Here is a 13998-nt window from a genome sequence, read left to right as displayed (position 1 = left end):
TTGATTCCACATTATGGTGAGTTGTATAATTATTTCATTATATGTTACAATATATAAATAAAATAGAAATAAAGTGCACAATAAGTGTAATGCACTTGAATCATCTCGAAACCATTGCCCCCTTCTCTCAACCTCTGGGTCTGTGGAAAAATTGTCCTCCTAGAAACTGGTCCCTGGTGCCAAAAAGGTTGGGGACCACTGATTTAAAGGGTGAATAGGGAAGGAATTCCTCCTAAAACATAATGATAATATTATTTAGTGCTTTGCAGTTATAAATCATTTCCACATGCATTTCCATTTTTTCTTCCCATGAATGCTGTGAAGAATGGAAGGTTATCTCCCTTTTTTTTTTTTTTTTTTCTTTTGAGACGGAGTTTTACTCTTGTTGCCCAGGCTGGAGCTCAGTGGTGTGATCTTGGCTCACCACAATCTCTGCCTCCTGGGTTCAAGCGATTCTCCTGCCTCAGCCTCCCGAGTAGCTAGGATTATAGGCGTGTGCCACTATGCTCGGCTAATTTTTGTATTTTTAGTAGAGACGGGATTTCTCCATGTTGGTCAGGTTGGTCTTGAATTCTCGACCTCAGTTGATCCGCCCGCCTCGGCCTCCCGAAGTGCTGGGATTACAGGCGTGAGCCACGGTGCACAGCCATCCCCGTTTCATTATTTATTTATTTATTTATTTTAAATATTTTAGGTTATAGGGTATATGTGCACAATGTGCAGGTTTGTTGCATATGTATACATGTGCCATGTTGGTGTGCTGCACCCATTAACTCGTCATTTACATTAGGTATATCTCCTAATGCTATCCCTCCCTCCTCCCCGACCCCACCACAGGTCCCTGTGTGTGGTGTTCACCACCCTGTGTCCAAGTGTTCTCATTGTTCAGTTGCCACCTATGAGTGAGAACATGCNTCAGGTTGGTCTTGAATTCTCGACCTCAGTTGATCCGCCCGCCTCGGCCTCCCGAAGTGCTGGGATTACAGGCGTGAGCCACGGTGCACAGCCATCCCCGTTTCATTATTTATTTATTTATTTATTTTTAAATATTTTAGGTTATAGGGTATATGTGCACAATGTGCAGGTTTGTTGCATATGTATACATGTGCCATGTTGGTGTGCTGCACCCATTAACTCGTCATTTACATTAGGTATATCTCCTAATGCTATCCCTCCCTCCTCCCCCGACCCCACCACAGGTCCCTGTGTGTGGTGTTCCCCACCCTGTGTCCAAGTGTTCTCATTGTTCAGTTGCCACCTATGAGTGAGAACATGCAGTGTTTGGTTTTCTGTCCTTGTGATAGTTTGCTCAGAATGATGGTTTCCAGCTTTATCCATGTCCCTACAAAGGACATGAACTCATCTATTTTATGACTGCATAGTATTCCATGTTGTATATGTGCCACATTTTCTTAATCGAGTCTATCATTGATGGACATTTGGGTTGGTTCCAAGTCTTTGCTATTGTGAATAGTGCCACAATAAACATACGTGTGCGTGTGTCTTTATAGCAGCATGATTTATAATCCTTTGGCTATATACCCAGTAATGGCCATCCCCATTTTATAGATAACAAAATCAAAGCCTTAGATGTTCTCTCACCCAAGGCAGAGGGGGAGCTAAAACTAGAATTCAGTTTTCTGATCCAAAGACTAATGTTCTTTTCATTTGTCTTAATGTGTTTTTCCAAACAACACATCCTATTAACAGAAATTGCATGCAGGATGTTTATTTTGGGAAGTGATTCCAAGGAAACAAGGAAGAAAGGAAAGAGAGGAGCAAATTACCATGTTGGGCAACTGAGGCTTGATCCTCCCAGGGACCCTCTGAAGAGCTGTGGAGAGTGAACTTTAGAATTGTCTGCCCTGGGGATTTATCCCCTGGTTCTCATCACCTGTTGGTCAAGGGTTGCTCCCATCCGGTGTTAAGTCCCTGTCACTTCCAGGTTTGCACGCGTGTCAGAGGGGCCATGTGGGTACCACAGGTGACAACCTAGGCAGCAGGAGAGAAGCTCCTGGGCAAAAATAGAGAGATAAGGAGATACTGCTGGGGCTAGAGTAAAAAGTTGGCCAAGATGTAAAATGGCCACAAGAAGTATCTGAAGTATCATTGCACCTCCTGCTTTTTGTGGAGGTGAGGGTTCTTTGTACACATAATTTCAATACAATAGAGATAAATTCATACAGAGACAGTGCTGTGGAAGCCCAGAGAAAGAAGCTGCTAGTTGTGCCTGATTACATGGAGACTTCACAGAGAAGGTAGCCTTGGAGCTGAGTCTTAAGTACTATGGCTTGAATGTTTGATCCCTCCAAAACTCATGTTGAAACTTAATCCCCAGTATAATAGTATTAAGAGGCAGGGCCTTTAAGAGGTGGTGGATCATGAGGGCTCTGATCTTATGAATGGATTAATCCATTCATGGATAAATGGATTGAGTTATCACAAGGGTGGGTTAGTTAGCATTAGGGTAGGTCTGTATTAAAAGCTAGTTTGGCTCTCAGTATGCCCCCTTTGCCATGTGATGCCCTGTGCCACCTCGAGACTCTGCAGAGTCCCCACCCGCAAGAAGGCCCTCATGAGATGTTGCCTCTTGACCTTGGACTTCATAACTTCCAGAACTGTAAGAAATACATTTATTTTTAAAATAAATTACCTAGTATCAAGTATTCAGTGATAGCAACAGAAAATGGACTACGACAAATGGTAAGGAGTTTTCCAGAAAGTGAGATAGGACATGTTCCAGGCAAAGATTATATCATGTGTTGAAGAGTGACAGCTTGAAATCATATGCAATCCCTGTGGAATCAGCAGCTCAGTATGGTTAGATTGTTGAATATGAGGGCAGGAAGGAGTGGTGGAAGAGGAGGTCCAAGTCTGAACTTAGTATTTCTGGCTTAAAAGTGGGCATCTCATCCATTAAACTGCAGTGGTGTTCAAGCTTGGATCCACATTAGAAGCACCTGGGGAGCTTTTCAAAAATATGGCTGGGCCCCATCTCAGGTCAATTAAATCATCTTTGGAGGTTAAAGTTAAATAAAAATGATTCAAAATATTGTAGATCACTGGGCGCGGTGGCCTGTAATCCCAGCACTTTGGGAGGCTGAGGCGGGCAGATCACTTTAGGTCAGGAGTTTGAGACCAGCCTGGCCAATATGGTGAAACCCATGTTTTTAGTAAAAATACAAAAATTAGCCGGGCGTGTTGTCAGGTGCCTATAATCCCAGCTACTCAGGAGGCTGAGGCATGAGAATGGCTTGAACCCGGGAGGCAGAGGTTGCAGTGAGCCAAGATCACACCACTGCACTCCAGCCTGGGTGACAGAGCGAGACTCTGTCTCAAAAAACAAAACAAAATGAAACAAAAAAAGCCCAGGGACTGATATGTTTTAAAATCTTCCATGTGATTCTAATGAGTAGCTTTTATCGAAGACCACTGCTTTGAAGGGTTTCATACAGGGAAGTGATGCCCAGATTTGTGTTCCCAAGATTCCTTTTGGCTGCAGAGCAGATTAGAGGAGGAGAGACCAGTTAGCATGCTCCTGGTCCAAGGCAGGTGAGGCCAGAATTAAGGCATTGTCTGTGGAGTGAAGGGAGGGGATAATGTGAAAGACACTTGGGTTGACCAGATCTTTGTGACAAAATTCCTTTGAGGACCTTATAAGATTAAGATGGAACAGGTACCTTGGGACAGTAAATGCTGAGAGAAAACTCCGAATGCCTCTGTTTCAAGAGGGTGGTGGCCACAAGCCTCTCTTGGTGCAACTTCATACATGGAAAGACTTTCAGCTGTCCTGTACTCACTTCCTCTTTAATTTGTTATCCCTGTCCTCTTGCAGGGATCATTATTCTGCGGGCCTTGAGTACAACACAACATGGGCCATGGACTCACACTGCCTTGGATTTGAATCTTCGCTCTGCTCTTAGGGTCACCTCTAAGCCTTAGTTTCTCCACTTGTATGATGGAGCTGATGATTCTTCTCTTGTAAGATTACTGTGAGAATTCAGTGGGATAAAGTACATGCAAATGTGAGTGCAGAGCAGAAGGCCTGCCCGCTGCAGACCCTCAGTGATTAATAACTCATGTCTTAATCATTTTTGCAGCTTACCTGCCTTAGTGACAAATTGACAGTTATCATTATTTTATTCCCACTATTCCCCATCTGACTTGCCCTTGTGTAGCCCATTTCAGGTCAGCCCACCCACGCTGATGATTCAGTCTTGTCATCTTCCTGCCTGACCTAGTTTGGGTTCAGCCCTGCTGGGGAGGTGGTGGCCTCATGCCTGGGCCACATGTGGCATAACACAGCAAGAACTCTTTATTGTTCTGATATGTTTACTTGCCCAGCTACCTAAAAGGTTATAAGCAATTGAGGACAGGGAATGGATTTCATTTGTCTTTGTGTGCATTTTATTTATTCATTGACTCCATTTATCCATTTAATAAATAGTCATTGAATATCAACTCTATTGTAGGCCCTGGCATATATTAGTGAGCAAGATGGGCAAAGTTATTATAACCTTGTTGAACTTATAGTCTAATGAGGGAGATAATCATTAATCAAATAATCATAAAATAAATGTTAAATTACAGCCAGCACAACTGATTTGGATAGTTGCTCCAGAGAATTTTGCTGACTGAATAGAGTAAGCACCTTGAACAGATAAAACTGCTCCCTCCTTGTATATGAAGAGCTCAGGACCAGCCTGGTAGCCAGGCAGTGTCAGTGTGGGAAGCAGACCTCTGTCTCAGAGTTCTCTAGAGATCCTAGTTCCCCACTCTTACCCTCAGAGACTTCTCAGTTTGAACCTCCAGAGTGCAGGGCCTCGGAAGCTACATGTGTTAGCAGGCATCCTGGGGCATTCTCATGCCACTGAAGTCTATGAACCACTGCCTGTGAGATACAATGAGAACTTAAAAAACAAAACAAAACAAAACAAAACAAAAACATAGCCTTAATGAACTGAAGAGCCATTAGCTGTACCCAAGGCTTCCCCCGGGAAAGTACCTTTGTTCTGGTGGACCTAGGTGGGGAGGTAGCTTTGATGTCTGCTTGGTTCCCCACTTCCTTGTCTACTCATCACTGAATAGTGGCAGTTAGTGATTGTCAGATATTCCTTTTAGCACAAACATTCCACATTTTGGCACACACTGAGTCTCTGTCACACAAGCACCAGACTGACCCAATACCAAACAACTACCCTTCATTAAACACTGCCTCTCCTGTGAATGCAGGCTTGGGGACCAGACCACTTTGATTTTAATTCCAGATATGCTACTTTCCTAGTTGAGACTTTGGGCAAAAAAATTCTCTCTATGCCTCCCCTTCTATGTAAAAGCAAGATAGTAATAGTACCTACTTAGAAGATGGTTTTGAGAATTAAATGGAATAATACAAGTGACTTAATTGTCAGAGAGATGAGCACATCAGAGGTCCTCAATGGAGACTACCTGCTTTAATGAAGAGATGTCCTGTGGAAGGCCCTTAGCTATTAGTGTGTCATGGTCACCGAACCAGTACTCTGCAGGATTTCCAACTTCTGTTAAAGGGTAATGACCTTTCTTCATGCATCTGCTTTATAAAAGTGCTGTTCTTAGATAAAGCATTTGTGATTTTATCTTTTTATGGAGACTTTGGAAAGATTTGCTCTGATTTCCAACCTCAAATACTCTTGGAAAATATTTGTATTATTTTTACTCTATTGGATTTTAATGTGTGTTTTAAAAAACATCTGCAGATAGATGGTGGTTGCACAACAATGTGAATATCCTTAATACCACAAAACTGCACTTAAAAATGGTTACATGGTAACTTTTATGTTATGTATGTTTTACAGCAATTTAAAAATAAAACAATAACAGAACTGTGGTTTGTATTAAAGATCTAGTAACTCTAATTAAAGAAAAAGGAAAGGAAGAAAATGGTCTCTAAATGTTTATAGGCCCTGCTAGCATCTCTGCTGTCTGGTTTGTTTATAGAGTACTAGAGTCTTACTCAAAATTATAAGCTTTGTATATAAACCCAAGCTCACTGAGACAGACTGATAAGGCTGCTGAAGTTACCATTAAAGCTACAGGAACTTTTAAGAAAGTTTTTGAAGACACACTGTGTCTGAAGGGACCATGAGAAGTTAATGATCACACTTGTCTGTGTTACCAGATGTCTTAGTCTGTTTTGTGTGGCTGTAACAGAATGCGACAAACTTGGTAATTTATCAATATAAAGAACAGAAATTAATTTTCTCACAGTTCTGGAGGCCAAGAAGCCCAAGATCAAGGTGCTGGCAGGCTTGGTGTCTGGTAAGGGCCTGGTCTCTGCTTCCAAGATGATGCCTTGAACTCTGCATCCTCTGGAGGGAGGAATGCTGATCCTCACATGGCAAAAGAGTAGGAGATAGCAAACTCACTCCCCAAACCCCATTTAACTGTGGCATTAATCCATTTAAGAGGGCAGAGCGCTTGAATACCTAAATACCTCCCACTAGGGCTCACTTCCTGATGCTGATGCATTGGTGATAAAGTTTTCAACACATGGGTTTTGGAGGGGAAAACAGTCAAACCATAGCATCTGTCTTATGGGCTTTTTGGGGAAGCCAAAGCCCATGTTTGTAGGACAACTCCAGTGGTACTACTCTATATTAGACAATGAAAATTAACCTCTTTTAGGGCTGGAAGGGATTTAGGAACCATCCAGTTCCAACTCCCTCATTTATCCATTTGATTCAATAATTTTCTGTTGAATTCTTTCTTTGTGCCTAATGTATAGTAGGATATACCATCATGGATGCTGTATATACTGTGGTAAACAAAGTAGACCTGTCCTCATGTAGCTTACAAGCTAATAAGAAAGATAGATATTAATCAAATAGCTGCATAAATATGTAATTACACCATGTGACGAGTATTGTCTTTAGAGGGAAAATACAGGCATTCTGATCAGGAGGGTAGGATCTAAACTCAGGAGGTCAGAGAAGGCTGAGATGTCAAGTGAAGGGCTTTCTGGGTAAAGGCCCTGGAGCAGAAGCCATGAGACCTATGGGCAACTGCAAGCAGGCCAGTTCCACCAGAGGTGTTTTCTGAATGAGAAGAGGGTGAAATATTCTACTTCTGTGGAGCCAGGAAGCAGGCTGACTGATGCTCTAGTTTCTCCTTGTTTCTGCTTCTAAAGAGACTTACCCAGAAGCCTGGAACTATATGACATTTGTGTAGGTAGAGTTGTTTCCATCCTAAGGAGAGATCCGCCCTACTTCTATGTGGCCTCCAGTCTCAGTGAGCTTAGGGTCTGTTGCGCCTACATTTCCAGGTCTTCACCAAGGCCCCTGCATTGGTGTTTCCATGAATCAAGCAAGGTCACTTCTACTGTTCCTCTTTTTGGACCACCACTTCTGTTCATCGGTTATAACCGATCTTCATGAGCTAGGTTGATCATGCATTATGTGCATAATCAAAAGCCAGCTTAGAACAAAATTGTATGCACAGTAAAATTACAACTATATAAAATAATATACAACTTTTAAAATTTAAAATTTAAATTATTTTTAGACTCATGGGGCACATGCACAGATTTGTTTCATGGGTATATTGCATGATGCTGAGGTTTGGGCTTCTAATGATCCTGTCACTCAAGTAGTGAACATAGAACCTGATAGGTAGTTTTTCACCCTTTGACCTCCTCCCTACCTCCCCTCTTTTGGAATCCCCAATGTTTATTGTTCCCGTCTTTGTGTTCATGTGTACCCAACGTTTAGCTTCCACTTACAAGAATATGCAGTATTTGGTTTTCTGTTCCCGTGTTAATTTGCTTAGGGTAATTGCCTCCAGCTGCATTCACGTTGCTGCAAAGGACATGATTTCATTCTTTTTTATAGCTGTATAGTATTCCATGGTGCATATGTAGCACGTTTTCTTTATACAATTCATCATTGATGGACTCCTGAGTTGATTCCATGTCTTTGCTATTATGAATAGTGCCACGATAAATTTACAAGTGCAGGTGTCTTTTTGGTAGAATAATTTGTTTTCCTTTGGGTATATACCTAGTAATGGAATGGCTGGGTCTTTTAGTTCTTTGAGAAATCTCTAACCTTCTTTTCACAGGGCTGAATAAACTTGCATTCCCACCAACAGTGTGTAAGCATTCCCGTGTATGCACAATCTTGCCAGCATCTGTTATTTTCTAACTTCTTAATAGCCATTCTGACTGGTATAAAATGGTATCTCATTGTGGTTTTCACATTCATCTCTCTGATGACCAGTGATGATGAGCATTTTTTCAAAAGTGTGTTGGTCACTTGTATGTCTTCTCTTAAGAAGTGTTTACTTATGTCTTTGGCCCACTTTTTAATGGGGTTATTTATTTTTTTCTTGTTGAGTTGTTTGAGTTCCTTATAGATTCTGAATATTAGTCCTTTGTTGGATACACAGTTGGAAAATATTTTCTCCCATTCTGTAGGTTGTGTGTTTACTCTGTCACTGGTTTCTTTTGCTGTGAAGAAGCTCTTTAGTTTAATTAGGTCCCAATTGTCAATTTTTGTTTTCACTGCATTTGCTTTTGAGGACTTAGTCATAAATTCTTTACTGAGGCCAATGTCTGGAAGGGTATTTCCTAGGTTTTCTTTTATGACTTTTATAGTTTGAGGGTTTTACACTTATGTGTTTATTCCACCTTGAGTTAATTTTTGTATATGGTGAGACATAGGGGTCTAGTTTCATACTTCTGTATATGGTTAGCCAATTTTCCCACCACCATTTTTAAAATAGGGAGTCCTTTTCCCATTGTTTATTTTTGTCAGCTTTGTCAAAGATCAGTTGGTTTTAAGTGTGTGGCTTTATTTCAGGGTCTCTATTCTGTTCCATTGATCTATGTATCTATTTCTGTACTAATATCATGCTGTTTTAGTTATCATAGCTTTGTGGTTTAAAGTTAGGTTATGTGATGCCTCTGGCTTTATCCTTTTTGCTTAGGATTGACTTGGCTATTTGGGCTCTTTTTTGGTTCTATATGAATTTTAGAATAGTTTTTTTTTCTAATTCTACAATTTCTTTGGGCAATACTATGCATTCAAAAAAGACTTGGAAGGAAATAAATAAAATAAAAGTGATATCTAATTGGTAGAATCTTAAACATCTTTTTTTTACTTCATTTTATGAGTGATATTTAAGAAACTTTTAGTACTCTTAAAATAGAAAATAATATTGAAATAATCCCGAGGGAGTGTCAGATCTCTTCCTTATCACCCAAATCTTGCTGTTTTCTTTAAAGGATATACTCATAGGGACTTTTGGAAATGTTTAAATATGAGCTACAGAGAAATGTTGGGTTTCTCCACTGCTAGACTTTGAGACATTCACTAGCTAATGGGCTTGTGAGCCCAGGAGGCAGAGAGAACATGAACATTCTCCAAACTTCTGGGAAGCTTTATTTACTGAAGCCCTTGTAGGCCTCGTACTCTCTGGAACATGCATTGGAAAATGCTAGTGTGGTGGAAACAGAACAAAACGTTGTGGCTACCTGGGCTCTGATGGACATTGTAACAAAGAAAGACAAACTCCCCAAATGCTCAAATTGAACTTTCAGTCAAGCTTTATCTGTCTCTCAAGCAGCAAACAATGCCAGCTTTTTATTCTGCAAGCCATTTTAGAAGACAAAATGTTTAGCACAGTTGCACAGGTTAGCATGCTAGTGTACTGTGTACACAAGATGAAATGTCCTCAATTTCTGCATTAAAATATGCTTTACCCCCTTCTCAAACACTTATCAAATGAAACATAGTAAAAGCTTTTGTTTCTCAACTACCTCACTGTGTAAGGCCTTAGAGAAAACAAGCTGACAAAAGCAAGCCTGGTTCTTTGGCTCTATGGGAAGAATGACTTTCATATCAACAATGTTAGAATAAAATGTCCTGATCCCAGATAAAGGCTGCTTGCTGCTTATACCTTGCCAGTGTTTGTCATATGCTGCTGTGGTTGGAACATTTTCTGGCAGGAAGCAATCAGGGACCCTGTTAGGGAACAACAGAATTTTCTGCCATGTAATTCCTGGGCCTTTTTCTCCACTCTGGGAGGTTTCTCACGGGTCCAGTGGCCCCAGACCTCAGTCAGTGTTCCTCTCTGCCCACAGTGGCCACCACCTAAGCCATTTCTTGGATTCCTTTCACTGCAGGCCTAGCTGTAGAGGAGTCTGTCCAGCTTGCTTCCTTGCTGTGCCCAAAGCCTACAGGCCCTTTTCTTTCTAAAGGCATAATGCTAATTACTGGAGGGAATCCCCACTGTGTGTAACTAGGAAGAGAACACTGTGGAGGTTATGGCAGGTCAAGGGTCCTCACAAGGTCTGCACGGTGACACTCCCTGGTCTAGTGAAATGGAATAGGGTTTGACACTCAATAGGCTCTACTTTTAGCTTTTCCTAGTGGTCCAGGGAGGTCTCTTAAATCCTATTTCTTGTCTCTTTTCTCCCTGGAGTCTCTTAGATTCATAGCAGATGGTATATATACCTATTGCCACCTACATTTTCAGGTCTTCACTGGGGCCCCCACATTGGTGTCTCCATGAACCAAACAAGGTCATTTCTACTGTTCCTCTTTCCAGACCACTGCTTCTGTTCATGCAACCTAGCTTATATATGTAGGGAGATTCACATATACACACCACACACACACACACACACACACACACACAAAGCTAAATTAAGCATTTTTAAAGTGGCAGACCACATTTTGAGGTCCACAGCTTAAATAAGCAGCCATGTGACAAGAGTCATTGGCTCACATTTCAGAATCGTCACCTGCTTCTCTTCCTTTTGCTTCCCCATTTACTTCTATGTTTCTTCTCTAAGGAAGATTAAAAAGCACATGTGCCATCATGCTCTTCTCCCAAGTTCATGTCAGATGTCATTACTCAATCATGGCATTTTTTAATCCTGAGTAAGCTCAGGGATATAACCAGAGATGACTATCAGCTGATCAAAATGGGCATTGAGCAGTTTACTCCTGGGTAAATACTCCCAAAGAAATGAGAACTTATTTCAACAAAATGAAATGCACATGAATGTTTCTGGCGGCTGTATTTCCAGTAGCCCCAAACTGGAAATAACCCAAATGTCCATCAACAGTTGAATGGATAAAAATATAGTATATCCATATAATGAAATACTCTGCAGTGATGGAAAAAGATGATCTACTGATACACACAGTTTGAGTTCATCTTACATAATGTAAAGTGAACGAAGTTAGACATAAAGGAGGCATACTATGTGAGTTCATGCATTGCAGTTCAAAAACAGGCAGAACTCATACATGGTGGGAGAAGTTAAGACAGCGGAACTGACTGAGAGGGGCACCGGGAAGCCTTGTGAGGGTTAGAATGTGTTTTGTATCTTGATCTGGGTGGTGGTTATATGGATGTGCACATATACAAAAATTTATTGAGGTGTATGCCTAATATTTGCACACTTTACTGTAGCTGCCTCTCATTTCATGTCCTTAAAAGGGGGCACCAATTTGAAAATTATTGCCCAGCCCTTGCTTCTGTGTTTCTAGATATAAAGTCTTGAGTCTGACTTTGATTCAAGTCCAGGCTCTGTCACCTATCAGCTGTGTATCTTGAGGAAATTGCTGAACCTCTTCGTACTTTAGTTTCTCACCTATATAGAAGGGGTAAAAATAGTACTTGCTCTATAGCACTGTTCTTAGAGTTTAGTTGGATAATTCATACAGGTTGCTTCATACAATACCTGTCTGGTACATTTAGTGCATTCGTGAAATATGACATGGTGACTTGTTCTTTCTCTTCTGACCATCTAGTTCTTTCTCCTGCTGTCATCTATCCTTCTCCTCTGCCTACTTTCTTTCCTCCTTTTTTTCTTCTTTTCATCTCCCCCTATCGTAAAGCCAAAAACATGAAGTTTAAGTACATATATTTTAAAATATATTAAATACAATTTTACAGTTATATTCATAATTTAAAAGTGAGTGCATTTACTGTTTTTTACACCTCTCCTTAAAACAAACTCTGCATTTATTGAACTAAAATTAGATGAAGATATTTATTATGTCTTACTGGCACTCAATGGAGTAACTCAGTGGTTCCCAAACTTACCTGCACATTAGAATCATGTGGGACCTTATAAAAATTTCAAAGCCCAGGACACATACCAGATCAATTAGATCACAATATCTGGGTCTAGGACACAAGCATCAGTAGCCATTGAAGCTTTCCAGGTGATTCCCATATGATTCCAATGTGTAGACAAATTTGGGAACTATAGATTAATGGCTTTCTGTTCCTTCCACAGTGTCTCAGCTACTTCAGCATGTGGTTCTGAATCTTGGCTGCACATTAGAATCACCTAAGAAGCTTCTAAACAATACTGCTTCTTGGGCCCTGTTCTGCATAAGGTCTGAATATTTCTAACATGCAACCAGCATGAAGAGCCCCATTCTAGCAGGGTTGGTATCCTGGTAGATTTTGTGATCGGAGTGACTCCAGTGCCATCTCCTCAATGTTCCTCTCAAATACTTTCTCCTCATGTTTTTGAAAATTCCAGTCCTTTCTCTTGCAAGCCTAATATGGAGATGAGTGATGTGATACTGATAAGTTTTTGGTCTGTTTTGCTTTCAGTATGGGATTGTGCTGGATGCGGGTTCTTCTCACACAAGTTTATACATCTATAAGTGGCCAGCAGAAAAGGAGAATGACACAGGGGTGGTGCATCAAGTAGAAGAATGCAGGGTTAAAGGTAAGATGAAGACCAAGGGAAGGGGAGGCTGACAGTGGGGCATGAGAACATGAGAGGTGTATGGCCAGTAGAACACAAGAGGAAAAGGAGCCCCAAACATAGGAAGCCAAGTGAAGAACACAGTGCAGCTGCTGTTGTTATGTTATCATTACAGAAATCATATTGAAATCAGTCCTTAATGATCAAACCCTAAGAATAAACACACATAAATATAATTAATAGTAGCTCCCATCAACAGAACACTTCTGCATGCTATGTACTTAGTACCGAACATGTGTTACTTCAGTATGCCCTCATAATCTCCCTTTGAGGTATGTATTATTATACTAATTTTTTAAAAATGGGGGCACTGAGGTTGAGAGAGGTTATACCACTTGTATGTTACTCAAGCTAGTAAGTGTTGGGGCTGCGGTTCAAACCAAGTTCTGCCCAACTTCAAGTCTACATCTTAGCCAGTGCTTCTCAAACTTGAAACTGCTTGAGCTTGTCAAAAACACAGATGATGGCATGGGCCCCATCCCCTAGAGTTTCTGAGTCAGCAGATCCGGAATGAAGCCTGCGAATTTGTATTTCTAAGAAGTTCCTAGGTGATGCTGATCCGGCTGGTTCAGATATTGCTCTCTTAATCTTTGTACCCTGATCTACAGCTTGGAAGACATTTTTCAAAGCTTTCAGCCTCTGTTTAGGGAGGAAAGACCAAATTATAGGTTCTTAGGGCTGGGAAAAGGAACTTACAGATCGTTTAAATTTTGTTTCACAGAGAAAGAAACAAAAACCTGGAGGATTAGTGCCTTGAAAGTAGCAACAGAATTGAGACAAGAATCTAGGTCTCCTAATTACACTCTAGGCTTCCTGCTACTCTAAGCTGCTGGATTATATATCAACAATTTTTTTCTTTTAAGGTCATAATATAAGTTAGAGTGGTTGACATTCAGCTTTCACTCCCTTTACCCAGTACCCCACCATGCACCATTGTACCACAATCTCTCTGACTTTTCTCTCTCTTAGCCTTTTGAGCTGGGAACCCACTGTTTGTTTTTAGTCAGACCGATAGCCTAGATCCTGGAAGATAATTGATTTTTAGTTTGATAGGCTATGGAATCCACTAATTTTCATAGTTTATCAAGAAAGTAGTAGAGAGGAGATACTTCCAAGAGAGCAAGTCATTCTACCCAGTAGCCCATCAATACTGAGACTTTGGCTCCATCAATACTGAGACTTTGGCTCCATCAATACTGAGACTTTGGCTCCATCAATACTGAGAC

The 13998-nt window shown here is 40.9% G+C and overlaps 1 protein-coding gene across 7 annotated transcripts in view; it reads left to right on the top strand.

The window, feature by feature from the left end:
* Positions 1–13998, top strand: part of ENTPD1 (ectonucleoside triphosphate diphosphohydrolase 1) — a 164045-nt gene that overhangs the window by 124153 nt on the left and 25894 nt on the right. For all 7 annotated transcript variants that reach the window (XM_017894589.1, XM_017894595.1, XM_017894588.1 and 4 more), the window contains exon 3: positions 12616–12733. In XM_017894589.1, the coding sequence (XP_017750078.1) occupies positions 12616–12733 (118 nt within the window). The remainder of the gene's footprint in view (positions 1–12615; positions 12734–13998) is intronic.

The sequence above is a fragment of the Rhinopithecus bieti genome, unplaced genomic scaffold, assembly GCF_001698545.2.
Source record: "Rhinopithecus bieti isolate Rb0 unplaced genomic scaffold, ASM169854v2 scaffold_25291, whole genome shotgun sequence".
NCBI classification, from domain to species: domain Eukaryota; kingdom Metazoa; phylum Chordata; class Mammalia; order Primates; family Cercopithecidae; genus Rhinopithecus; species Rhinopithecus bieti.
Note: the sequence above shows the minus strand (reverse complement) of the source record. Positions and strands in the feature narration are given on the sequence as shown.